We start from the raw sequence: 26,991 nt of genomic DNA, 5'->3' as shown, positions 1-26,991 counted from the left end.
ACCCAGCCCTCCCTGCGATAGGTCTTGCTGCTGTGTTCACCACAGTGGCTACAGGACGAGGCAGCACACGAAGCCAACCTGTGCAGCTGCCCACACTCACCCCACTGATGCTCCCCATCATACACAGTGCAGGGACATTTCCCTGAGGAGAACTGGAAGGAGTTTAGCACCATAAACAAGTCTCCATGCCCACCCAGCTGCTCCTTGCTGCTCTGAGTTTGCTGGTGAGCTGATTGTTATGGCTGGGTCACTCGGCCTGAAATCAATGAATGTAAGCAATCAAACATGGGTGCTTTCTATCAACCTGGGTCACATTGCCTGAAGCAGGTTTGGGACCAGCTGTGCCAGCAACAGGCAATGCAGGGATTTGGGCAGCTGGGAAAATGCATCCCTGCCCCACAGGCAGCCACCACCTCATGCAGGAGCTGCAGCTCACATTCATCCATGAAGCTCCTCATCCCCTGAGCATCCCACAACAAAGCTTGCTCAGAGCTCCAGTGCTGGAGGAAAGCCACCCCACTTCTTCCATGAAGGCGACCACGTTACAGCAATTGCACGGCAGAAACCATGGGTTTGGCAGTCAGGCAATAGAAATAGCTGAGCAGGTTATCCCACCCTCACCGATGCCTGGCAAAGCCATAAGGAAATGCAAAGATCATTACTGGACCAACTGACACATTGTTTTTCTCCTCCTTCCAGATAAGCCCCGAAACAGAGCCCTCCTTCACAAGCAGACCAAAGCAGAGGCATCCAAGCAGAAAGACTGAAAACAACAACTGCACATCTATGTTCATTGCTGCGTTCGAGAGAACACAGAGGTGCTTCTGGTGGGATAGGAAGAGTTGCTGCAGGGGCAGAATGCAGAGCACACGGCTTCCCAGGAAAACATCCTTTTCATTACTGCCTGTGGAACACTCAGAGGCTGCCAAGCTCTGCAGAGAGGGGACAGCACACCTCCAGCACAACAGCAGCAGCTCCATGTCAGTGATATTCAGAATCCAGCTGCATTCTGAGTCTGAGAACTAACGTTTCTAACTAACATTTCTTTTTGGAATATTTGTGGGTTCCCTTGAAGATCAAAGTCCCAGAAGACAAAGGCAGCGGCTGTGTAAAAACAAACAAACAAAAGCACTCTGGGGCTCTGCTAACTCAGAGGCTTCTCTCCATCACACGTTTCAAACGCGCACAGAGTCAGAAATACATACACCAATAGATACCAAGCTTCTCAAGGATGAAAACACGGCAGTTGTAAACAGAAGGGCCTCAAAAATAATATTTTCTTGCTCTTATCTAGGCGTCCGCCCCCTCCCCATAACTTCTGTTTTAACCTGCAAGTCGTGATTAAAGGACAGCCTGCTAATTGCTTCAGCCAACAGGCTTAAATACTCATTCTTATCACCAAAGAAATCACAGCACAATGTGGTGCCCGTCAGAGCCAGCCCAAGGACCCGAACATTCGCCTCATTTACACAACGATTCGATCCGGGTCCGTGACTCACATTGCCTGAACCAGAGCGCTGACACTGACTACCGGCAACTTCAGACAGCCCTCGTGTAAGAGCCGTTCCCTATCTGCAAAGAGAGGGTTCAGAATACGCTTTTTTTCCCATTATTAAACTGAAATTCGTATTAATCAGTTTTAGAAGCGTTTCACCATTTTCAGTCTCAGGAAATGCCATGGTTCCTAAGAACTGCAGCCACAAAGCAGAACCCCGTTGTGTCAACGACTGCAGCTTCACACAGCCAGTGCCTCCTCCCACGTATAGGGAAAGTGGGAAATCAGTTTTCTTTTATGTCAAAAGGGTTAAAGGATAATGCACGCTCTGTAACTGGTCCTGCTAAGTATGCTCGTCAAACCCAGCTAAGTTTGCATTCGAAATAATACAGGCAATGCCGGGAGATTCCTCCCAGGCTTCGTTTCAGGGGAGGGAGCTCAACAAGCACAGGGCCGGTGCAGGAGAACATCCTTCTAACAGCCACGATGGCTCTTCCACTCAGGTGTCCCACAAGGGATCCCCACCGCCCCGGGCCGTGCGAGGCTCTCGTTAACAACTCGGCTCCCTGGGGATGCTCAGCCAGTCGCGACAGGTACGGCTGCACTCCTACCTCACTCACACGGTTACCATTGCAATACGGTATTTAATTAATCATGCGCATAATCTGGCAATTAATTATCTCAGTAGGCAGTTACACAGTTATCTGATGCATGAACCAAAAACACAGACCCAGCGGTGCAGCTGCACATGTGACAAACCAGTGGACCTGGCTTAATCTCGAGCACTTGCCAGCCACCATCAGCACTTTCATGCCAGGCATCCTTTGTCACTTCTACTGGCCGGCAGCTTGCTCAGTTAGATGGCAGCGGTGGGAAAGGTTTACATCAGGATCTGAAGGTCTCGAGCAGAAAACCGATAGATGCTCTCCGAGCAGGTTGTGGTGAGAGCAAACAACGCAGGGCGCCCGCCGAGCAGTGCGGGGGGGGGGGGGGAAGGGGAGGGCATACAGGTAAGCGCGTCTCCCCTCCAACAGCCATCCGCCCCAGCAGGGCTTCACCCCCCTCTCGCCATTAGCATTGCCTTTATTTCATCCTTAATACGAACAGGGCAGTAAGAGAAGAACAATCCCACTTCCACAATAGCACACAGAGCGACTTCCGTGTTACGGTGTCGGCCAAATCTCTCTTGACCTTTTTGTTTCTTCTGCATTTGAAAGAGAAAGAGAGAAAGGAGCGGAGAATGCATCTTTTCATATACATAAGGCACTAATTCTCTTTTATTCTTTTTATTTTTAACGGCATTTCTGCGGTGCTTATTTAACGCTCTTGTTAAAATATGCACCGTTGCCCATTTAAGGTACGTTATTATTTTTTTCGGGCTTAAATACATTTGGTTTTGAAATAGACGAAGCCTCCAAAGCTCTCATTGCCCCCTTCGGCTCCTCATCTCCCTGCTCCCCCCGGGTTGCCCGCCCCGCTCGGAGGGCTCAGCGCTGAGCCCCGCGGGGTCCCCCAAGGCTGCAGGTGAAGCTCGGTGCTGCCCCGAGCGGGAGCTCTATCGATCCGAACATGCAGAACGAAACCACACCGCGATGGTATTTTATTCTCCGTGTAGGGACGTAGGGTTAGAGCACCTCCGAACAGAAGTTACAGGGCACAATATCTGAGTAATGAATCACAGAGGGGAAATCAAACAAACACACAGTACATAAATAAAATGTGAAATGTATGTGATGAATACCCAGAAAGGAGCGCACAGAGAAGGAAGCCACAGGCGCGGAGCTGCGCGCTGCCGCCCGGCCCGGGGAGCGCAACTGAGCGGAGCATCGCTGGGGTGAAATCGCTCCGGGAGATTCGGGGGGGAAGCTTTCAGTGCCCGCCCCACAGAGAGAAAAGAGCCTCCAAAGGACAGCACGGCTTGGAGCCCACCGACACGGCGGCCCCGCAGGCACCGCTCCCTGTGCCGGTCACGCAGGCTTCGCCCGTTTCTGCTTTTAGCCTCTCGGTTTCTATGAATGGGACCTGGAGAGAAAAAAAAAAAAAAAAAAAAAAAACACCACCACCAACAATAAAAAACTGCCAGAGCAGCTCGGAGCGCTTCCAGAGAGAGAAACATCCGAGAGCTGAAGCCAGGAGCCCTCCAGCGGCACGGGAGGAAAACGCGCGGCCGGAACGCGGCGGCTGGTGGGGGAGCGGCCTCGGCGCGGGGGGGCTGAGCTGAGGGCACTTCGCTGTGACCGCACTGCTGCTGGCACACAGCACCGCCCCCCCTTCTTAACATCACACACGTGTTGAGGGAGGTACAGCCGGGAACTTTTGAGTATTCCCTACTTAACGCCTTGTTTTTAAAGCTGATAAAATAATAATAATAATAATCAGTTGTGCAACAGTGACATTACCACACGAATCTGGCCCTGGAAGAAGTTATATCACGTAGTGCTTATAGGAACTTAATCCATGAGGTCCCAGGAATGCTGGGACGCTGTGCGTACATGCACGCACACATTGACAAAGTTGTTCATGGAAAAATCTGTTTCAGACTGTCATTTTTGGACAGAGCAACTCATTCTTGCCCTGTTAAAAAAGTGCTTTGTAGGATTCTACTGGTGCTGACATTGGATGAATTTGCAGGATCAAAAAATGGTGTCATATACAAGCATAGGACAGATTTTAATCGAGTTTGGTAATCTATGGGATCTTATCTATGTCCTGACTAAGAAATAAAACAAAGGTAAGGCTGCTATGGACAAACAGAGGAGCTGCAAAAGAACAGCGGGGCTATGTAAGAAAAGAGGAAAACAAATCACAGGCAAACCTTAACATACTGGTAGTTAAAAATACACGTAATTCCAGGAAAGTACTTTTCATTCCTGCAATAAGAGCATCAGGTTTCTCAGGTTCACTGAAGAGAACACATTGAGCATGACAGCATCCCAGCGTGTAAGGGTGAGGGGGAAGTGAAGCCCAGAGCAGGGCTGGATGGAGATGGGATTCAGCTGTCACATGAGGAAGGACTTAGGGAAATGACAGCTCTGCTTTTCTGGCAGGAAGGGAAGGGAGCAGCCATGCTCTGTGCAGCCTGAATAGAAGTGGACAGGGTTCAATTACTCCCTGCAAGACTGAAGTAAGCACTGCAGATCTGTGCAGTGTCACTTTGCCCTACTGTGTCCCACATCAGTTTCAGAAGTGTCACGTGCCAGAGTCACTCAGAACACAGCTGCAGCATTTATCATGCTGGAAGAGGAATAACACCATTCATGATCTTCACTACTAGATCTGCTCTGCACTCTGCAGTCCAGTTTAGGTAACCCTGACTTACAATCATTCAATTACAGTAAAAGCAATTTGATTTCTCACATGTAAATTATTTTAACACGTGCTGAAACCCATAGAAATGGTGGTAAAGCCTCATGTGAATTCAAGTTTATGCACCATATTTTTTAATATATTGCATATTTGTTAGACTGGAAGCTGACGTGAGGATTGGGTTCTCAGTAACCACCACCTCCAGATTGACCTAAAGCTTAAGAATACGGTCACCTTTCTGATATACATTAAAATTATATATATATAACCTGCTAGCCAGTTGGCTTTGGATCTCTTTCTGTATGAAACACATGTTGGTATTTGATTACTCTCTATAACAGCATCCATCTGTGAGAAGGGCTGCAGTGCTAATACACACACAAAAGCAGTAATCTCATTCTCAATATCAAGAACAGTTTTATCTACTTTATTTTTTTTATATTTCCCTGCTGAGAACAGGTTGTGCACAGGGCTCTGGGGCAACTTCTTTGCAGTCTTTCCACTGTGAACACCTCCCCTTTCCATACCTCCCCTTTCTCATTTGAGCTGATCCTTTACACAACCCAGCATTGGTTTTCCTGTCATGTTCATCAACTGGCCCAAAGCCAAACCTCCTCGTGGGCCGGATATTAAATCATAAACAGTTCAGGACTAGTTCTGGTAATGGAGGTTGAGTATCAAATGCAACAAGAGGGGAAAAAAAAGTCAGTGTTGCTCGAATGAGGACATGTCTCACTTGAACAGTGACAACATGGGTGTCAGGGCTGGAAGTGTCCAGTTACTAAGCCTACCTTGTCTCAGGTAATGTACACTGAGAACAATCAAATTAAACATGCATACAGAGCTGTGTTTTATATCTCCTTGTTCATCACGTTGGGAAGAGCCCAACCCATCCCCGTGTGGCCCAGTCCCCACTCAGCATGGAATCTCAGCCTGGGATCTCCCAGCAGCAGCACAGACAAAAAAACTTCACAGCCACACGTTGGCCCTTCACCTGCTCGTTTTGCTCTACAGAGAGCCAACAGCAAGACTGATTGCAACTACGACTGGATTAAAGATCTCTTTTCTGATTTATCTGAGATGCTTGCTGGCAATGATGGCTGGATTACTTTCATTGGCTGTAATTCTCATCTCAAATGGAGAACTGAGATCTTTCAGAAGTACTTTGATACTTCCCATTCACTTGTTGGAAGGACAGAGATCATCTAGATGTGTCAAGACGAAGTCAGACTAAAAGCAATGCTTAGATCAATGGACTAACCCACAATACACATATTTGATCCTGAACACAAAAACAACGTCCCCAGACCAACAACACCGTTTCTGGTGAACACTTCAAGTCCATTTCTGAGCTCAGCAGCTTTTTCAGCTTGTGTAGGAAATAACATCGCGGTTTTACGAAGAGCCCAAGAGGGAGAAAAAATTCAGAACAAACGAGAAGGTTGAAATATGTTAATAGCGTCAGTTTAGAGCGATCGTCACAGATCTCACTGTCAAAGAATCGGCATTCATAAGAAGTTCCTCGAGAAGTTAGAAGCCAAGCACCCCAAACAGGAGCATACATAACCATGAGCTGCCTGGGAAATTCCTGGCAAACACTCTCTAAGAACAAAGATACATCTGTGAACAAAACGCTTAAGGAACACTCTTTGCAAAGCCTTAAATACCGCTTCTATCCTAGAATACAGGCATTTACAAGTCGTTTTGCCAGCAAGCAGTTGTAATTTTAGTACAATGTTTGTTTCCAAGTACTTGAAAGCACCTACTCTCGTGTAACGGACTAGAAAATAGTCACTGCCAACTTCACCCTGTCTGCAGAAATCACTGTTTTTTCCTCCCTGAAGCTGGAAAAATGAAGCACAGATTTGTCAGAAAGAAAAAGAATATCCTCTCTAAATTCCTCCACCTCCAACATATGGTTTAGTTTCAGTTTCCTCCAAGCTACAACAATATGCTTTACAGGAGACAAGATGACGAATGCTTAATTTGGGGCTCAGGAGAAACAAACAACTTTCTCTAGAAGCACATGCTTTGTTTCAAAGTGACATTTGGTACAAGCCCCCGTGTCCGTATTGCGTTACATCACCGCAGGTCAACTGTCGGGACCGACACGGGACGAGGCAGGCTGCCCTTAACCCTTCCTGCTCTGCTTCTCCTGGGCACTCCGCGCGTTCCTTCTGCACCTCTTCTAAATCGCAATCAAGGCTGACTACGAGCTTTAAATTCACAGGGGCCGAGGAAGGGATTAACACAGCAAGTGCTTAAGAATACAGCAGAGGAGCACTTAGCCGGCACGCACAGCCTGCAGCGCTATGATGCAGCCGTGCCGGGGGCCATCGCACACCGAGATGCTGCACACAAACCTCGCTCCTGCCTGCACAGACGCACAGCCTCCTCCCCCCACCACCAGTACAAAAAGGCACGGCTTGCTATTGCTCTGAGGAGGATTCCCACTACTTCTGGCTATCAGTAAGTTTACATTTTAGCACAGCCATTTACCTTTAACAAAGTATCAACCGGGATCAGAGTTGTTTATGTTTCCAGGTTGAAGTTAAGTGGCTGAATCCACGTTTAAACTCGTAACAAAATCACCTCACTGACTTACATCTCCGACTTACAGGTGCACAACATCCCCAAAACCTTCACAAACCAGCCAAGGTACCGCCACAACCTTTCCAAACCACCCACACCACGAATTCCAGAACACCTAAAACCAGGCAGGCTTGCTTACTGAGGGCTGACATCCCCTTAAGAGGCCATAAGACCCCCCACGAAAGACTGAACACACGCCAGAACAGAACAAACCAAACCACCCCCCACTCAGCCCATCTGCTCCCATTTGGGAACAGACCACACCTACCTGGGTCCTCTCTGCACTCAGTCCCCTCTCAGGACAGCTGCCATGCTACCTTTATATTCTTTCCCAATCCCTCTCAAAGAGAGTTTAGCTCCTTTACTGCCACCAGCTGTGCCGGCCCACCCCACGGCAGCACTTAACCCTTGCAGGACCTGCGTGTCCCACCACCACAGCAGACTATGGGAGACAAGGCCTGGTTTCCCTCATAAGCTTACCAGTAGGATTGATTGAAAGTTAGAGAGTGTGAGAAGGGACCCCAAAAGTTTTTCAAGAACAGTCATTATATTTCTAAAAGCCTTAGTATGGATTTAGTTACACTGGAATTAAATTTACATGGCTCGTGTTTCTGATGGAGTCCTTTTCTATAGCACAGTTATAAACAACCACCAAAATGCTTCTGTGCCCAGCATCAGTGAATTCCCTGGGTACTCAGAGCTGTTCTACAACATTTACCTGCTTCAGGATTGGGATTGTGTTGAGGATTTGTGTTCACTGTTCTCCATAACTGCGGTGGTCATAAGGGACCCCACTGCTCTGTGTCAAGGTGACGGGGCAGTGTCAAGTGCTGCATCACCTGATTACAGTGGGATGTGATAAGGGAGGAATTTGGACTTTGTACCTTTCCGGTTTAGAAGCAAATTGTTAATGCTTCCTCTGCAGGATTAAGAAAAAGCAAAGAATGTTGATAAGGGATTATTTTTCTTCAAAGCTTTTGATAATTTGTTCTCAAATAAATAAATAAATAAATAAATAAAAAATGCAGTGTTAAAGGAATCTGTTTAGTCCTTCAAGTCTCTGTCAAGGCGGGTGCAGAATTTCCTGTTTTTGTATTCTCAGAACTGCTAAACTGCTGAAGTTGCCAGTAAAGACTTGGGTGTGTTATCCAGAAGAGGTGGAGCCTATAGCAAATCCAGCTTCTTCACTGATATTCTCAGATGAGTATAAAGAAATTACAGCTATTCCATCTCTGTGCTCACAAGTGGGCTCAGCCCCCACAGCCACAAATCCTCTGCACTCTAACCCTGTGTGTATTTATTGCCGTGCTATCCTTTCTCAGTAGAAACCAGAGATTTTCTTGCATGCCTTCCCAAAGCCAGCTGTAAATGCTTACATACAGAAGAGCACAAAGGTAGGCACAGTGCTGTAAAAGCACAAGGTGCAGGGCTAGCAGTGTGACACACAGCCACATATACCCACCTGGCAGCAGCTCTGTCCATCCCCTGCCTGGACCCTGCTCTCAGTATGAGCACAGCTCACCACTTATCTCTAAAGCACAGCTTTGTCATTAAGGGACAGAACACAGCTCCTGCTCCAGCTCCATACCATACAGAGGTGGGATACAGGCCTGGCCTGGCCAACAAGTAGTCAGCACAGGAGTGAGGTACTCTCAGGTGTGTTCCTTCCTTTGCCAATCTTCTCCTTGGAAACACAATTCAGCAAGTAGTTTCAGTAGACATGCAACCCATAAGGAACCTCAGAAGATGTATTACACAGGTACCAGACCAATATGATATTTTGGGGCATATAAGCATGGCTAAGACAAAGCTAAGACAACATGAAAACCGTAAGAAGTAATGTACCATGCAACTCAGTGCCCCAGGAGGCTGTGCTCTGCATGACAGTCTCATGCTCAGATGGGCTCCTGGGCAGTGAGCAGCCCAGCGTGCAGGCAGTGGGGCTGAGGGCACAGGGAGGGCGAGGGGCCCAAGGGCAGCCCCGCAAGGGTTGCTCAGAGCCTCCAGCCTCACTGCCATGCACAGGATATGCTTGGAAAGGGTGGTTTGTTGTTGTTGATGTATTTTGAGAGAGGCTGTAGGTGATGCTTACACTAAACAAGTACTAGCTGCTGAAGTGCAATTATTTATTTGGTGTGTACTGGTAATTAGCGGCTGGTTATGCATACAATTAATGGGTGGACTGTTTAAAACCGGATATTACACTGTTCTGTGCGGGCTGTGTGTTGTACGAGGCAGTGCAGGGCAGCTTAGCTGGGAATTATCTATAGAACCCACCTTGAAGTGAAATGAAGTTAGACATCTGGACAGATTTCCAGAGAAAAGCAATTGAGCTCTGATGATTTGCTTTCAGGCTATGAAAACCCACAGCATCCAGGCTGCTGTGACGGTGCTCACCTCCACGTGTTAGGACACAGCATGGCCCAGTCCAGCTCAGCCCTGCACTGCATGCAGGAGGGCAGGCCGGGGGGTAAATGCCTATCCACTGGAGAGGAGTGCTTCACACACAAAAAGCAGCATTTAAAATCCATTCCCTGGGTTATTTATATCATCATGAGATTGCATTTTGTCCTTAAAACTCTTCTGCACGTGCGTATCTGAAGCAGTCTGATCCGCTTCAATTCCCCTCAAAAGATTTTATGTACAAAACCGGGGCTGTTTGCTGACAGCACAGCCTAAATGCAATGCCTTGGTTTGGCCGCTCTTCTCCTTTGTCTTGGATTGCAGTCCTTCCCAAAGCTTTGATTTCCCAACGACTCGTTAAGCTTTACCGGGCCTGAACACAGCAGCTGTACTTTCATCTTTCTTACACAGCGCTGGAATGCGGAAGCTCGACTTCACTGGGGATGCATCTCCTAAGACTTCAGTTCCTCTTGGGGCTCCCTGCGCTGCTTTATAAGAAGGCTGACTCGCTTCCTCAGAGCTCTCGTTTTCCTGTTGTCAGAGAGGAATCGAACAAAACTAGGAATTTCTCTGCAGGAGGCAGTGCCAACAGAACCCTTATTTCGTCTGCAATAACAGCTCCGTGGCACCGGGGCACCCGCAGCCAAACTTGCTGCTTTTCTTGTTTTTCTGCCAAGAGGATTTCCTGATTCCTGAAGTTACCCCACTGCCAAGGGATGGGGACTGAGCACATCTCACCAGCCCTCATTGCCTCAGCAGGACAGAATGGCAACCAGTGCAGTTCTGCTCCTGAAGCACAGACCAGCAAAGAGTTATCTTATACAGAAGATCTGATCTATCTGTAATATAATAACATTTATACTATCTGTAATGCAGTAATAATAATATATGGTGCCTATAATACAATTAATTAGCTTGTGGTTTTTTTTTTTTCATTTAAAAATAGATTAAGTGCTGTTCTAATACAGATGCAATTACACGGGGCTTGAAGTCACTGTTACAGCATGAGAGCTTATTCTGTTTTTCTGCTGGCATTCACTGTGCAGACAGCTAGCTCTTTCATACACACATGTAACCATGCTGATTGTCACAGCGTAGCCTTGCATTCACTGATTTAATTAAAACTGTGTGCTCCTGTGGCGTAGCCAAAGCCTAAAACCATTTTGTTTTGTTGCAGTGTTTGATGTAACAATCCCAGTTCTTCCCTCTTGATGCCATAAAAGAAGACCCAGGTCTCATGCAGCAGCAGAAGTACTCTGCTATGAATCAGGTTTGAAATCTGTAAGCAGTCACTGTTGGGTGATATCTCTGTATGTTAAAAGCCCACGGAGCCTGGGAGCAGAACAGAAGGTGCTACTGTAACTAAAAGGCCTTTTGTCTCTGCTTGCTGCACCCAGAAGCATGGGCAAGTTTTGGTGGTCTGCATCAAGCCCACAGGGCAGTGCAGAAATAGTGTCCATCTCCAGTGATTCCTATGAAGAAAAATGACTCTTTTACCTCGTTCTTCTTTGGCTCATTTCTAGTTAGAAATGTACTTCCACCGGTCTTACAGAATTCACATTTGGTTGCCTGTAGTAATCCTTTCTCAAATAACGACAGCTATTCACTTCACAGGCAGGGCTTCAACGTGTTGATTTATACCTAAAGGTCACGTCAATCATCCGAGAACAGGGATGTAAATAAAGAATTTTGTCTCGAGATTAAAGCAGCTTTTAATTTTTTCTTAAAAAGGATTAGTATTTATTTATTTAATCATAAGGAGCTAATAACGTACAGTACTGCATCTTTCAGACACAAATGTGCCTTGAAACATCAGGCTTACAGCTCCTTGTTTGAGTGAGCCCAGGGCTGAATAAGGCACCGACACCTCTGTTTTCTGTAAAATTTATTAACCACAGTTATTACAGGAGCCTCGTGAAGCAGGGAGCTGCCTGGGCAGCTTTGATTTTATTAGGATTAATTACAAGTACGAATATAAACAAATATCGGAAGCAGCTAAGTATTTCTTCCTATCATCTGCCAAACATTAGGAGCAGGACTGGAGGCACAGCCTGGCGTTAGGGCAGCGTGGGGACGCGGCTGCCCCCGTGTGTTCCCATTAGAACCTCAAACAGCTTTAAATTTGTTATCCTGCCTCGCCGGGACAGGAGAGAAGTTGCCTCAATCACGGAAAACCTTTGCGTTTTAGCTTTGTAATTTACATTAATAACCAAGACGAAGCGTAACTTTAGAGCCGCCGATTCTATTGGACTGCAGGCTTATGGCTAATTTCAGCGCTATAGAAAACCACAAAGGGCGACTTGGTTGTTTTTACATTTAAGTATAACATTTATCAGAGGGGATTTTCTTTTCCTGGCTAATTTAAAGCTCTCTAAAGCTGAGGATTTGTTGCTCACACCCTGCTGCACAAACTGCATTCCTTTGTCACGTGCACTTTTTCTGCTATTTATTTAATTCACTGCCACTTTCTTACCTTACATTCCCTACCTTCCACAGACTAAAAATCATCCGCATGACCTTTCTTTAAATACGCTACTACACATTCTTGATGATCTTTACATTTTCTTTCTAACATCTAAAGAACAAACCCTGCAAATGATACACCTTACATGATACTCCAGCGTTTGCTTGAGCCTCGGGCATTTGATGACAGCCACGTAAAGGAAAATAATGAGTCATCTCTGGTGCAGGTGAGCTCACGGGGAGCTGCCCATCCTCCCACAGCCAAGTGCATTCATTACTTGGATTTCCCAGCAGGTAGGATAGACACTGGATCTGTTTGCACTTCAGCATCAGACATCCTTTTGGAACCCTGTGGAATAAGATACAGAAATGTATCAGCTTCTTTTTTTTTTTTTGGTATTTCAGAACAGTTAGGTCAGGGATTACACGTTAGAGCTTCGCTGGTAGACATCACCCACTCATTCTCATTCCTGCTCTTTGATTTTCCTAATTGACCCCTCATTTAGTTCATATTAGTATATGAACACATCCTGGCAGTCCCAGAACAACACCGCCTGTGAGTTTGCTTATTATTTTAATATATTTTTAATATAATTTTCCCAATCAACGTAAAAAGTGATTGTGCTTAGGAAGTGAACCAACATACCACAGACATGTTGCTGCTTACTTTCACTATTACAGTTTTGGCCAATTCTCACTAAAATATCTCTGGCCTAAATGGTTTATTGAAGCCATGCTGGGAGCCTCTCAAGCATGATTAATAGTGTATTATAGCCAGCCTTGGTCTGCTCTGAGTTAAAGAAGCATTAAATACTTTCATGCACGACAGATATTTGACAATGTTAGAGTGATAAAACTTTTCTACACGACACATATAATTCCAGGTCTGGAACCAGATCAAGACACTAATCCAGTTTAGGCTGAGGAAGTGCACCGATCCAGCTTGCCAACTAAATTTTTGGCTAATAATGAATAGAAACTTGGCTCTAGTTTAAGGTACCTTGACCTGATTTTGCTGGCCTTGAAGCCGTTGAATCTCAAGAACACAGCAGCAAAATGGATCCACAAACACTGAGAGATGGCTGTTAACAGTGTGTATGGATGCAGTTCTGTTTGTAGCCCCATGCCTAAACCATTGCAGGCTGAGCAGAAAAACGCAGTGACAGTGCTAAATGGGCTATGTGCCTTCCCTGCAATATGAACTGTGCAGAATCGTACACGAAATGTCCTTTCACACAGCTTCATACTGGGAACCTGACTCATCACTTCGAGACACCATGGGACTATTCTGTGTCACATGGGGAGAGAAGGACCTCAACTTCCTCATTCCTTTCAAAGAAATAAGATCAGTGGGTTTTTTTTAATAGTGATTAGACTTCACTGCACTGATATCCCTTCAACTTTTCACCTTTGTAAATCTAAGTATAAAGAAGAGCAGACAGCAATTGTAATGGACTGAAAACATCTCCTGCCTGAACATAACTGCAGTCCTGTGCTGGGGTGGGTGGGTGAAACACCACTGCTTGCTGTGGGTTGGCTTCTAGTTACATCATTTTGAAGATGCTAGAACAGAATGATTATTGTTTTGTCACTTACGTGCAGCAACAAATAAAAGACACTTTAAAAAAGTAACAGGCTGTAATGTCTGTCACACAATGCCAAATGTCATTTGTTTGGTGAATATTTGCATCGTTAGGGTTTATCCAGCAACCCTAAAAACCTCCTCAAGTTTGATTTCCTCCCCCATAAGACTCACTTTGAGCTGCAGCTATTCCGTCCAACACGTAAAGATACTGAAAATTTCTATGGTGATCTACAAAACAAGATGATACCATTTGCCATCCTTCCTGTAAATGATGCAGATTGGGTAGAGGAAGGAGTAGGGGAGGTAAAGCTCATTTCAGATAATCCCCGTTTTGACTCATTTAGCACATTTGCAGAAGTGTCTCATGTTATTTGCCAGTACTAGTCTCCCTGCTGCACCCATTTTCAAGGTGATTGCTAAGCAAAGCAGGAAGCTGTGAGGGAGAGGGCTGATGATTCTTGTTAAACTGGAATTTCCAAGCACCACGTAAAATAAAGAACTTTGTTCCTGCCCTTTTAATGGCCAAATTCCAGCTCTGCCATCGGAGTCTTAAACACAGGTATTACTGCCCATGTCTCGCTCTCAATTACCCTGCATGGCCCTTTTCAGTGCAGTGAAAGTTGTCTGCCTTTGTGACAGCTTGGCTGGAACACACTTTGGGCAGAACACCTCCAAGTGCACACCCAGGAATGTCACTGTGTTGGAGGGTTTTTTTTTGATCAGAAGTTCGTGTCAGATCTGAATAGGTCAGAACATTTCCCGGCACTCCCAGCTTCTGACAATGTCACTGTGAGTTATTCCAGCTCAGAAAATGATGTAATTATTTGTTCTTTTATTATCAAATCTAACTTTTCTAATTCTCACTGAATGCCTTTGTATTTCATGTAGTTTAGAAATTCATCTCTTTAGCCATAAGAGCAGATATTTGGTCTGTGCCAAAATCATGCAGCCAGGCCATAGTATTGTTTGCCTGCATAAGTGGCTTCATTTGTATTAAAAATTTCAGTATTTTTCAGCCCAAGTGGGAGCAGATGTTTGAATTGAAGCTTCTCCATCAGCTGCATTCCTGGACTATGACATCCTCTCACTCTTTGCCCTTTCCCAGAGGACTCAATGCATTGAGGAGAAAGTGGTGTTAAAATAGCTGTGATGGAAATAGCTTGCCAGAGTTCAGGAGGAACTCCATGGCCACGGGTTACGCAAGCGAGGCCTCCTGGATCTCTTTCTTGGTGTGTCCTGCTTCTGTTTCATCAGCACAAAGCTTAGTATTTTTTTCTGAGTTGTTACCAGGGATCTGCACCGTTATCTCAAAAAGAAATTTCTGGCATTGCTTTGTGTCTAATCTCATACTTTCAGATTAATGAACCTTCCTTCCTGGGATTGTGCCAAGAAAAAAAGATTTCTCCTTTTGACATCACTGGGTCCCAAGATGAACAAAACTAGTGCAAGTTAGTAGATACTCCAAGTTCCAGAGTTCCAGAATTTCCTTGCTCCCATTAAACATACAGGAACATCCCAGGGATTCTTTACAGATCAGGATTTTACCCTGTACACAGAAGTGCTGAACTATCCTACTACCAATCATATTGCCAAATGACATTTTGTTTTGTTCTTAATCCCCCTACCAATACTTATTATTTTGGTAACTCAAATAGCCTCCTCTGGGATATAGAGTAATTCAGTGAAATGTGTGCAAATTAAACACTTCTTATGATGTGGAAAAAAACATCTGCCTCAGAATGAGTCACACTGGTCTGCATGGCAGCCTGACTGCATAACCCCACGTCCTAATGGGGCTCATTTTCAGATCCATGCTACCATTTCATTCTGTATTGCTTGACATTTCTTTCAGACCTGGAGGGTTTCTTGGCTGTCTTTTTCTTTTGTGACACTCTCAGAAGCAGAATTAGGGAGGAAGGGATAAAAGCTGACCATCTCTCAAGAGGAACCAGATTCACTAGGAATCATGGCAGGTAACATTCAATCAGTCCACATTCTTTGCACCACTTCAACTTTGTGATGAAGCTCAGGTTACAAGTTTTCCAAAGGATGCTAAAAGTGATCCCTAGAATCATTGTGGCAATGTGAGGAAAGATGCAAAGCGCTTCCTTTCAGATGATCTATCAAAAGTAATGGACATCTGCACTCTTGCAGAGAGGCTCCAGAGGCAGTTCTGTATCTAACCTGCACCCTGAATGCAAACAAATCCAATGCATTTAGTGCTCTGAGGAAACATTTGTTGCATGAGTAATAGCAAGCCTTACAGAAACTCAGATTTTTAGTGTCCTGAATTCTTTCATATCTACATTTAAAGTTTCAGTGAAAGAGAGCATATCAATTTTACAGTGCATTTTGACAAAAAGAGAAAAAATAGCATGTGTAATTTTTCATTTGCTGGTCTGTGGTTGATTACTAATTCTTGGAGCTCATCTTGTGACATCTGTGCTAGTTTCCAACCAGCAAGAGGAATGCTCTGATTTTCTCCTGGAGTTTGGACCACTGCTCCTTGCAACTGAGCTACCAGTGTGGAGGCAGCACGCCTTGGCAAACTGACACCACCCTCACTTTTCCTTCATGTATACACCATAATCTGTAGGTGGTTCAGCACCCGCTACAGCAGCAGTTGAATCATCCCCATGGCCAAGGCATGAACCTGTGAAGCAGGGGTGTGGGAGCAATTAGGGCTGTCCCACAGTGCATTGTACCTGTAAATCACTACCCTAAGGCCCAAGTTTTCTTGCCTTTGACCAACACATTGCATTTTAGCTCTAATCCTGCAAGCTGCCCACAAGATGACACTCCTGACACGGACGCACTGTGCATCAGAGCACAAATCTCTCCGGGTTAACAGCTCGCAGGTTGGGAGTTAAAACTAGTTAAGAAATAACTTATAAAGATAGGATCAACATAACGTACGAGGCCTTTAAAAAACCCTCCAAATGACTGCCTCTTCTCCATCCTCTTGAAGGAGGTGGGGTCCTTGGCAGCATCCCCTCCGCTCTGGATGGAGTCGGTCTCAGCTGCGTGCTGCTCCCTGCTGTCTGGCTGCTCTCTGGCTTCCTGCTTGCTGCCCTTCTGCTTGCTCAGCTCCGCTGGCGGCTTCTTGTCTTTGGAACTCTCCTTGCTTTTTTGGCCCACTGGTTCACTTTCAGCTGTTGCAACTGGCCTCTCTGTGGAGTTTAACGTCTAAAGCAGTTTCAAACAATGGTTATTTTTAGTGGGAAAAGTAAACATTTTGGAAAGCGATCCGTAAGTATGTTTAAACATGAAAGGCCACCTGGCAGGGAGAAATCCTGCTATCCAACAGGTGTCCGTTTCCAGAGTTCGAGGGTGACTCCTGCAGCCTTGACTGATGGAAGTAAGAACTCCCAGGGAGCTGACTGACCTGAGCAAAGATGGCAACATCAGGCCGTCACTGTCCAGCCCTACTGAGAGGTATGTGAACGCTCCAGCTGCATTAGGAGTCAGGGATCACACACACAGATGCACAGAGCATCTCTACAAAACTGCAACACTGCATCAAAAGCTAAAAATTGGGCACGGCTATGGAAAACCACATAGAAAATGCTACCCAGAAGTGCAAAAGAAGAGATGGTAATATCCCAAAGACAGCAACGTCAGTGCACTTATTTATAGTGAAGGCAAAGATTCTGAAACTCAGAAAAGCAAAGGATATGTTTGAAGTTGACAGGAAAATAGGTGGATCTGGCAAACAAATAGCAGGAGAATAAAATTATCACTATTTTCACAGTAGCAAATGACTAGATAGGCTTTTCTCTTATGCAAAAAATAAAAATAAAAATCTTATTAAAATATTAAAACGTTGAGATAATTAAGCACATGAATTTGCCATGCCGAAAAGTTGGAACTCTTACATCTGCACAGCTCAGAGCTCAAAGATACGTCACTTTTCCAGCTTTGGGGATTTTACTGTTACTCTTTTAATGGCTGATGTTCTTCTAAAGACCTGGAGTTGTACGCTTACAGGACAAGCTTAGCTTCCATTTAAAACAAGTGCATTTTTAGACATCATGGTTTCAGAGAAAAACCTGAAAGGAGAAAGTCTCAAGAAATAGAATGCCTCTCAAATCTATTTAAAAAATAATAAAAAAAATCAACCCCTTAGGTCACTCTAATTTTGGGCAAACAAGAATGGGAAGCAGTAGCAATACTACTGGCTCTTTTCACTTGATTCTCCTTTCTTCCCAGCCTTATCTTAAAACAGAAACAACCACCGACTGCGTGTCATGGAATCTTTAGTGCCACATTTAATACATTCAGTCTTGACCATTTAGCTTAAGTCCTCAACAAAATGTGCTTGGACTTAACTATTTCCCTTTCCCAAGGGCAGACACATGTGGGTACATATTTGCTCACAGCTGGATTTGTCTGCTTTTAGACTTGAAATAAAAAGAAAAAGAGAGTGAAGTTAGCCTTTGCTCTTGTTCCTCAGGACGTGTGAAACCAGCACAAGAAATCCAGAGATGCAGCCCTGTGACCCACAGCCCCATAGGCCATGAGTAGGCACCATCTGAACTGCAGCAGTTGATGAAAGCAAATTCAAGCAGCTCAGAATTTAGGGGAACAGTGAGGTGAGCTGCACAGGCACCACCTGCACCTCCATCTCCTCACTTGAGGAGAGTCTTGCTTGGATTTACAGCAAGGACCCAAGTGATGCACGAAGCTCTCCCAGCACAAGGACAAGCAAGGCTCCATAAACTCCAGTTTAATTTCATTTTTCTTTCATTCTGACCCATTTTAACTGCCAAACAGGAACACATGGTTGCTGGCTCCATCAGTCAGTCTTACAAGAGCCTTCTTATTTACCTTCGCTTGCTTTTGAAATGTTTCACTTCAGTGCAATTGCAGATGTGCACATCCAGTTCAAAAATAACCACAGCACCCAAAATACACCTATGAAATGGATATATCAGAGTTCAAAGGTGGCAGAACAACTTCCAGCCTCTGCCAACACCCCGTGAAGTCTGTGGGCTTATTCTGTGTAAAATTAGAGCTGAGTCTTCCTCACCACACATTTCATTGTGTCGGTGCCTGAGAGTTGAAGTACTGCAGCTCAGTGCAAATTGGATGCAACAGGGTTGTATCTGTGAGCAGGTCTGGGCCTTTGATGTTTGTAAAAAATAAAAACCCAAACACAAAAAAAATATTCACAATATATTTCCCAGGCAAAATAAGAAAAAATATTCAATCAGATAATCTCTTTGAGGTGTTTCATATTAACCTTGAAAGGCAGGAAATTGGCATATTTTATATTGACAGGAGCAGCTCAGGAAATACAAAGTGAAACCTATGAATAATGAAACATGCTAATGTTTCTTATTCTACAGGCTGATCTGCACCTGACAGATTGCTTTTGCTCTCTCAGCTTTAACAGTGCCACTGAAAGGAAAAAAAAAAAGAGATTAACGGACAGTGGTTTCCCCATGGTGCTGTAGGAGGCCGTAATCCAAGGCTGCATTTTAAACGTGAAAGAAATACCCCATAAATTTCAGCAGACATTGGGTGAGTGCTGCAATGCATTTTGGTGGGACGCAGAACGGCAGTGAGGAAAAGAGAAGAATCACAGCATTCCAGAAACACTATGGCAAAATTTCAGGAGATTATTGGGCAGAAATTCTAAAAAAGGAGAAAGTCAGCAGCAGAGGCAGCCCTCCTTGTGCGCAACGCTGCGTTAATCTCTAGGAGCACAAATAAGAAAGGCAGCGGAACAAAGAAGTTGTTCAAAAAATTTAAACTGGATGCTAATTGAAGTAATGAAATACTAAAGAACAGATCCAGGACTGTAGCTTTTAGCCACGGGGGGTGATTATGCTGGATGTCCTGAAGCTGTGACTGTCAGAAAAGGTAACAGCATTTCCACGTCCAATTAAAATATGGTCTTTTTTGGAAGCATTTTTAAAGCTACGGAGCATATAATCTAAAGTTCATATTTCAACTTTCAGTTGAAATGATATGACACAATAAAACAAACAAGACAAAATATCTGTTGTGGCTGTTGGTAAATTGCAGTGAGCAGTTTTCATTCTCTCCTTTTTCCTTTCTTCTATGGGAGCTCCCACCTAAACGAGCCTTTCCTCTGCAATATAAATCAGCAAAGTCAAAATCATCCTATCTGTCTGCATTTAGCTTTGCTGCCTAAGCCGAGGTACGTGTAGAACATAACTAACAGGAGAGAAAGGAAATGAAACTTTAACTATTGTAACTAAAGACAACAAAAATCCCATGATTTCTAACCTGGCAGTGGCCTCTGAAGACTTATTTAATGGTATAGAGGGATGTAATATAGAGAGAAGGAAAGAAAGAAGGCAGTACAAGAAAGTTGGTGAGCACACAGCACTGTTGTGCCAGTGACTGTTACACTGCAGAAGCTAAGGCTGGATGGCAGTAGGTGACAGCAACCCTCCACCAACAGAGGAAAGCTGTGGGCACTTACTTGGTGGTCGGGGCTGGGGGCAATCTCCTCTGCCAGGGGGGTCGGCCCTCCACTGCCCCTGCCTGACTGAAAAACACAGCGTTACCGCGCTTCTGACCGCGCTCTGCTCCGCAGCACTCAGCAACATAAAACATCGATGTGGAACAGTGCAAGGTTTGGTTTAAGGGCATTTTCCACTTTCAGAATCCCTACCAATGTTTTTTAAATAGCCACAGTTCAGATGTAGATTTTTGCTGGTTCTTTTCTATGTGCTGTCATTGCCTTTTGCAAGGCAATTTTCCCATGAAGCAGCAAGAAATTCCAGTGAGGTCTCAGTGGACCAGAGATCACGGCCAGTAAACAAGGCAGTGCCATCAAACCTCCCTGTGCTGTTCTAGGAAAGAGATTCTGTTTGCTTTCCAGAGACAAACCTGTCTTTGAACATCTAGAGCAACTTCCTTTCTACTGAACCATCACACTAAGTGCATACTCCGTGAATAATTAAAACCCACTTAGCTTTACAGATGCATTCTTATATATATTTTTTTCCAATCAGAATTCATTTTCCCAATTTCTGCCTGTCAGTTTATGCCCTCTCTCTGTATACATCTGTCTAACAGCCCCTCTGGCTGCCCGCCTTCCCATCCCAGTGCAGCACAGTGGGCTGCCAGGCTGCAACACATGCAGCTCACTCACAGCGACCCTAAAGCATCTGAAGTATTTTTGACAGAGAAAAACACTGCTTGACAAAACGAGCTCAAGGAGTTAACATTACAGGATTTTTGACCGTTAAAGTTCAGTTACAGTTAGTAATACAAAGGAACTGTATGCACATGTTTAATTAAAAAGCATGTGAGAGGGTTCAGCATGGTGTTCCCTGCAGTACCATATAAACCACGGAGCTTAGCAGCAAAGCATAAAGTAAACTCCAGGATTTCAATGTGTCCAAATTCAAATGTCATTTTTCATGGCATATGTTCAGTGAAAACAATGAAAGGATGTGACTTTTGCTCTAAAGATACAACGGGACGATTTGTGGTTTTATGCAGCTTGCAGATTTGTTACTTGAAACACATTAACTGCTTGATCCTATGTGTGCTGTTATTGCAAGGACTTGTTTCAGTCTCTGATCTTCCTATGAAGCCACAGAAAAATCAGTATGTAGCAGCAGCAGCATGACAGAAAGCTGAACTGCTCCACAGCAATTAATTAATTGTCACAGACTGTGGGGGAAATATCCCTTCTGGAGAGTGCCTCTGCTCAGCCCCTTGCACATCCGTGCTCACGAATCTTTATCTGTGCTAGAAATGGGGGAGAGGAGGCACTGTGGGCTGCCCTCACCCTGCAGGACAGAAACTCTGCCCAGAGTGCATGAAGATGAATGGAGGTAAGGTTTAGTTTGCAGTTCTGTGTCAGCAAGTCTTTAAGTGCCTTCGCAAATATTTACTAACTTTAAGAAAGTTTATAGTATAATGGCAACCCCCCCTTCTTTTTAAATCTATTTTTAAGTAAAAAAAAGCTTTAGCTGACCTTAGATCATCTTCCTCAATTTGCACCAGAAAAGCATAAATAATCGCACAAACATCTTGCAAACTTTGTCTAGACAAAGTCTCCTCTTGTCCACAGTGAAATTTGGACTTACTGATCCCAAGGATGTCTCTGCAGAGCACTGCTGACTCCCTGTTCCCACTTCTGGTTATTTAGGATTGCTACTGCTGGAAACTTCCTGAAAATACTTTCTGCTTTCGGCAGCAATAAGGCTGGATCATCATGTCTTTAGATGGGAGCAGGTTGTGACAAGCAATAAACTTGCCAAATTTTTGTAAATAATATGGGAAAACTATGATGAGACAACTTGATTCAGGCTACAATTAATTACATAAATATTTATGTGGGGTAGCAGGCTAACACAGCTGCTGCAGAATAATTCCTACCATTGCAGATACCATTTGGAAAATTTTGTTAGTTACTCTGCCTAAGAGCATCTTTATTAGCCCAGAAACGGGTTATTTTATTTACAGACCATGCTCAGGGCACTTACAGACCACCTGTTTTGCTCAGCATCTTCCTGGCTAAGGACAAGGGCTTTCAGTCCCAGTTTACAGCTAGCAATCCTGCTCATTTGGATTAAAGAATGCTATTTTATATCTCTTACTTCCACAAAAGAGATATTTTGAAAAGATTTCTCTTACTTAAACTTGCATTCCTGTATATAAACATGAAGAAAACAGGAATTTTAAAAGCTCAACTCATCTGATGTGGTCTAGATCCAAAGGGACTCTTGGACTGCTCACCTCTATTCACTGCTTCTACAGGGCATATGGGGGACTGGCTCATGTCACCATTGCCACTGAAACACCTGGAGTGGGTTAGGCTTATCCCACTCTGCACGTGGTAAGACAGCTATTTGATTTGATTAATGAGAAATGACTGGCTTCCAATTAGCAGTCCTGGGTTTTGTACTTGTGTAGACATGGCCCATTTAGATAACACAACAGGGGGATTTGATATCAGAAAATACTACTTAGTGGGACTGTTACACAGCACAAAGCTGCATGACAGCTACATGGCTTGGATTCTGTGCAACGGCGTGGCAGTTATCCAGCAATCCAAAAGCTATTCAAAGGAAACTGCTTGGGACACACATCAAAGAGCAAAAATTATATTCAATATTCAGGATTTGGTTGGAAACTGATGGCCAAAAGTAGAATAGATGAATATGACGTGCTTCAAAAAGCCACAAAATCACTTGCCTGAAGGTCTGCCTACATTCTGCTTCTGTCTGTCTGGGCCAAACTGTGGATTAACCCTCTGCTCTTTTAACACAGCTGTTTTTTTCCATAGTGACTAAGATGGGTGTGGAACATAGCTTTATTTTCAAACAGTGCTTTTTCTTTTTTGGTAGGGTTATATGACTTGAAGTCATAGTTGTCACAGACTTCAGTGTTGGATACGTATTCCTTATTCCTAACAGACAAATTCTTAAAGTGCCCTTTGGAACCAAAGGCCTGTTGGGTCTACAGTGCCTTGGCTGATCCTACAAATCATGGATTAGATACTCAAATCCACCAGACTGGCTGTGTAGCAAAGTAACACCAGAAGAAAAAAGTACAGGCACCTACCATGCGTTGGGCTGAAGCTATCAAAGACCATAAAGCCAAACCAAACACTGCAAAATTCAGGGGGTGGGGAGAGATCTGGAGTGTTGCTTTTGCATCCTAGGGTCTGACTCATTAATTTTAATCTTTGGCAATGTGACTTTTCATAGCTCTGATCGTGTGGAAAACTTGGGCTATTACATGGCATTATAAGAAGGAAAAAAAAACCTACCTCATTTTTTGATCTATAAGCTACTCTGATGCCCACACCATGTAGGTGCTTGAAAATAAAACAGCATTGACTAAAAACAAAATTCTTTCATTGGCAAAACTTGCCAAAATAGATCAATTGCTGTATAAAAGTCCTCAGGTCTGCAACAGCAACAATTTATTTAATCAGAAACGTTATTTCTGGACTGAGATTACTTTCCTCTCTGGACATCACTCCAGAACCTTTGAAGGAGCCCTGACTGCCACTTGCACAGAAATTCCTCAGCCCTCCACGCCTATCACTGCACACCAATAGCAGCCACTTCATCACCTCACTGCTTTCTTTCTCCCCTCCAGTTCTATTCTGGGACAGTGGATGAGACTCCGTGCCTTTATTTCACCTACATCGTAACATCTTCGCAGCACCAACGCTCCCTTTTCGTGTGGAGCGTAGCTGACGTAGCTGCAACGAGGGCTCCCGTCGCAGCAGGACGAAGACCCGGCCGGCAGCACGGGACGTTCCACGCCGCGCCGCCAGGGGGCGCTGCAGTACGCGCCTGAGCCCCGCGTCGGACACGGCGCTCAGCGTGCAGCTCGCAGCGCTCTGCTTACCAGTTTAAAAAACTTCCTCAGGTTTGCTTTGGGGGTTTTGCTTTCTTCTCTTCTAGGTTTCACTTCCAGCACTTCTGGGCTCCTCTCATCTTTGTCGGGAGTCACAGCTTCTAGAGATGCGTCTGCTTTCTCACTGTGAGCAAACTCTGCTTCTTCCGATGCGTTCTAGGGATTGTTTTGAGCAGACATTAAGAATGCAGGAAAAAAATAAATACAGACTAATCAGTGAGTAATCAGTAATTTTAGATTTACAAAATAAAAAAAGAAGTTACAAAATAACCAGTGGTAGTACTTGCTCCTAAACGCAGTAATTTGTCTTTAGCTGCAGTTTAAAGAGAAAATTTAAATGAAATTACTTACAGAAGGATGCAGTATGAGCAGGAGACACTTGCTATAACCAGTAAAAACAAGCAGTGCCAGACCCAGGTGGTCATATATGGAAGCAGGAAAATGATGGTGTAATTCAAAAAGGAACAGCACAAATACACAGACAGCAGAAGTCAGAACTCTGATCAGCGCCCTTCTCTGACAGCAAAATGCAGAAATTCTCACATTCACAGTGCTGGTTTCCTCTCCCAGATGGAAAGCTAAATGACTGCTTGAGATACAGGGCATTCACGTAGCTCATTTATTAACTCATCCAGACCTAATCCCAGAGGTCACCCCTGTGGCAGTCTTGGCCCCTGTTTGAGTTCAGGAAGCTTTGCTGGTACCCTTACAGAAGGATTTTGAGTTCTGCTGCACTTTTGTGAACAACTGGAAAGTTGCTCCTTTATAAAACACTTCACCAAGGGGCATGCAGCTTGTGGTTCCTTGGAAATAAGCATCCCCATAAGATTTAATTCATCTCCACAGCTCATTTCAAAGCTATCCTGGGAGATCTCAATGAGTTTAAAGGAACAACAGAAACATCCGCAGTGCAGGATGAGTGAACAGGAGCTCATTTCTGCTGCAGGAGATGGAGCATACATCTCCTTAACTGCTTCTTCTGCCTTCAGTAAATGCCCTGGTAAGTAACATTCTCCCATGCCCACAAGAACCACTAATTAATTCCCATCCCACTGTAATTGTATGAAGAAGCATCTTCCTTTCTGCCATAAAGAAGCTATAATGCTAATAACCAGGTAATCTGAACTGAAGCCAGCACTTCGTCATTCTGTATGCTTTTGCAAAAAGGCACACAAAGCTATACACGCAGCATAAGTTACACCTTCAATACACAGCCTTCAATACCAAATCAAACAAAAGCAGTCACTCATTATTGCCATCTTAAACACAGGTTTCTGGTTAAATACATAGCAGTTACAGCTGAAATGTATGCTGACAGCAGAAGGAAACAACTGCCATAAGTAAAGCAGAATATATTTGATAATTTTAACATATCTAGGAACTCACGTTTAATGCATACTCAGTCATTTTAATAAAAGTAATTTTAGTCATATGCAGAACATAACAATTTAAAGGATAGGACCAAAGATGCCCTGCAGCACCAGATGTCATCTCTGACCAAATAGGGATGCCTCCTACAGCTACAGCTTTCAGCACTGCCCTCTTACACTCAGTGATTGCCATGTAGTACATCTGGTTTAATAGTTCCTGATGGACTTTTCCTACACAAACTTAGCTAAACACTTAGAGTTGATGTAGACTCCTGACACCCAGCAGCATCCCATGGCAAAAAATTCTGCAGCCAAAGTACATTTTTGGCAAGTACTTTCTTTTTATCATCAAATACTTCCATTTGGTACTTTGCTGCTTTTATTCTGAGCAATAACAGCTGATCTTTCCCATTCACATTTCATGCTACTGTAGTCATTCTGCATGTCGCTATCACCTTCCTTTCTGCCAACTTTTTTGAGCCAAAAAACTCTGAGTTTATGTACTTCTAACAGAAGCCATTCCATATATTTATGCACTTCTTCCCTCTTAACTTTATGATATGCTCTGAGCTGGGAGACCAGGGCTGCAGCCATGTGCAGGGCATGGGCTCAACGTGTGCTTCAAGAGCAGCATAACAGCTTCTCTGGTGTTTTTTGCTCCTTTTTATGGATGAGGTGACTTTGGGAGATGGCAGGAATGATGCAGGTATAAATATCCCTTGTCCCCACCTGAGATGACAGCAGCACAGCCTCCTTCCCATGGAATTGTAGATTTAATTCATATTTATGAATATTTCAGAGGTAATGCCTAATAATTTTAATCTATACTTCCGTCTCGTTCACATAAAGTCATTCACTGTCTATCTGCTTGAAGAAAACAGTTCACTGCATGAGTTGGAGGAGTGGCTCAGTAAAGCAGCAGCCTGACTTCTGGGAGCTCGTCCTTCAGTGACTGCAGTTCGGGATCTTATTTCTGTTATTCTGTTACAGCTGCAACCCAGATGAGTTTTGTCTCTCAAGCTACATCTGTGCAATGGCATCAGTGTCACTACTAACAAACGTGTCCTGGGGGAAATGCCAAACTGAGAAGCACTGCCTATTTAAAAGAGAAGAGAGCTAACAGTTGACTATTCAGAGAGATGGATTTCTTTAGAGTAATCGCTATCTCTTTGTACGTTTCTTGCACATTACTCAGAAGCCTTCAGGAAGATTTGAATTCTGCTTTAGTGTACCTAATTGTGACTTATTGATTGAAGCAGATAAACCATTTATCTACTGAGTTATTTTAATCTGTGCTCTATCAGACAAGGTTGTTGCAGAAGTTAGTTTATCTTGAGATCTTCACCTTGCAAAAAAGGACCAGAATCCCCTTCTGTCCTGTCTGCCAGGGTGTGTGTTCCAGGTCCAGAGCAGGT

At 44.3% G+C, this 26,991-nt stretch overlaps 1 protein-coding gene across 5 annotated transcripts in view; it reads right to left on the bottom strand.

Annotated features, from left to right (window-relative positions):
• Positions 1-11,666: 11,666 nt before the first annotated feature.
• The window catches only part of BCAS1 (brain enriched myelin associated protein 1), a 42,486-nt gene continuing 27,161 nt past the window's right edge, over positions 11,667-26,991 (bottom strand). For all 5 annotated transcript variants that reach the window (XM_085241460.1, XM_085241463.1, XM_085241464.1 and 2 more), the window contains 4 exons: positions 24,198-24,362; positions 20,299-20,364; positions 16,761-17,030; positions 11,667-12,608 (listed from right to left, as the gene is read on the bottom strand). In XM_085241460.1, the coding sequence (XP_085097586.1) occupies positions 12,534-12,608; positions 16,761-17,030; positions 20,299-20,364; positions 24,198-24,362 (576 nt within the window). In that variant the 3' untranslated portion in view covers positions 11,667-12,533. The remainder of the gene's footprint in view (positions 12,609-16,760; positions 17,031-20,298; positions 20,365-24,197; positions 24,363-26,991) is intronic.

This window comes from Meleagris gallopavo, chromosome 22 (genome assembly GCF_905368555.1).
Source record: "Meleagris gallopavo chromosome 22, MGAL_WU_HG_1.1, whole genome shotgun sequence".
NCBI classification, from domain to species: Eukaryota; Metazoa; Chordata; class Aves; order Galliformes; family Phasianidae; genus Meleagris; species Meleagris gallopavo.
The sequence above is the reverse complement of the archived record's forward strand: the minus strand, read 5'-3'. Positions and strand labels throughout refer to the sequence as shown.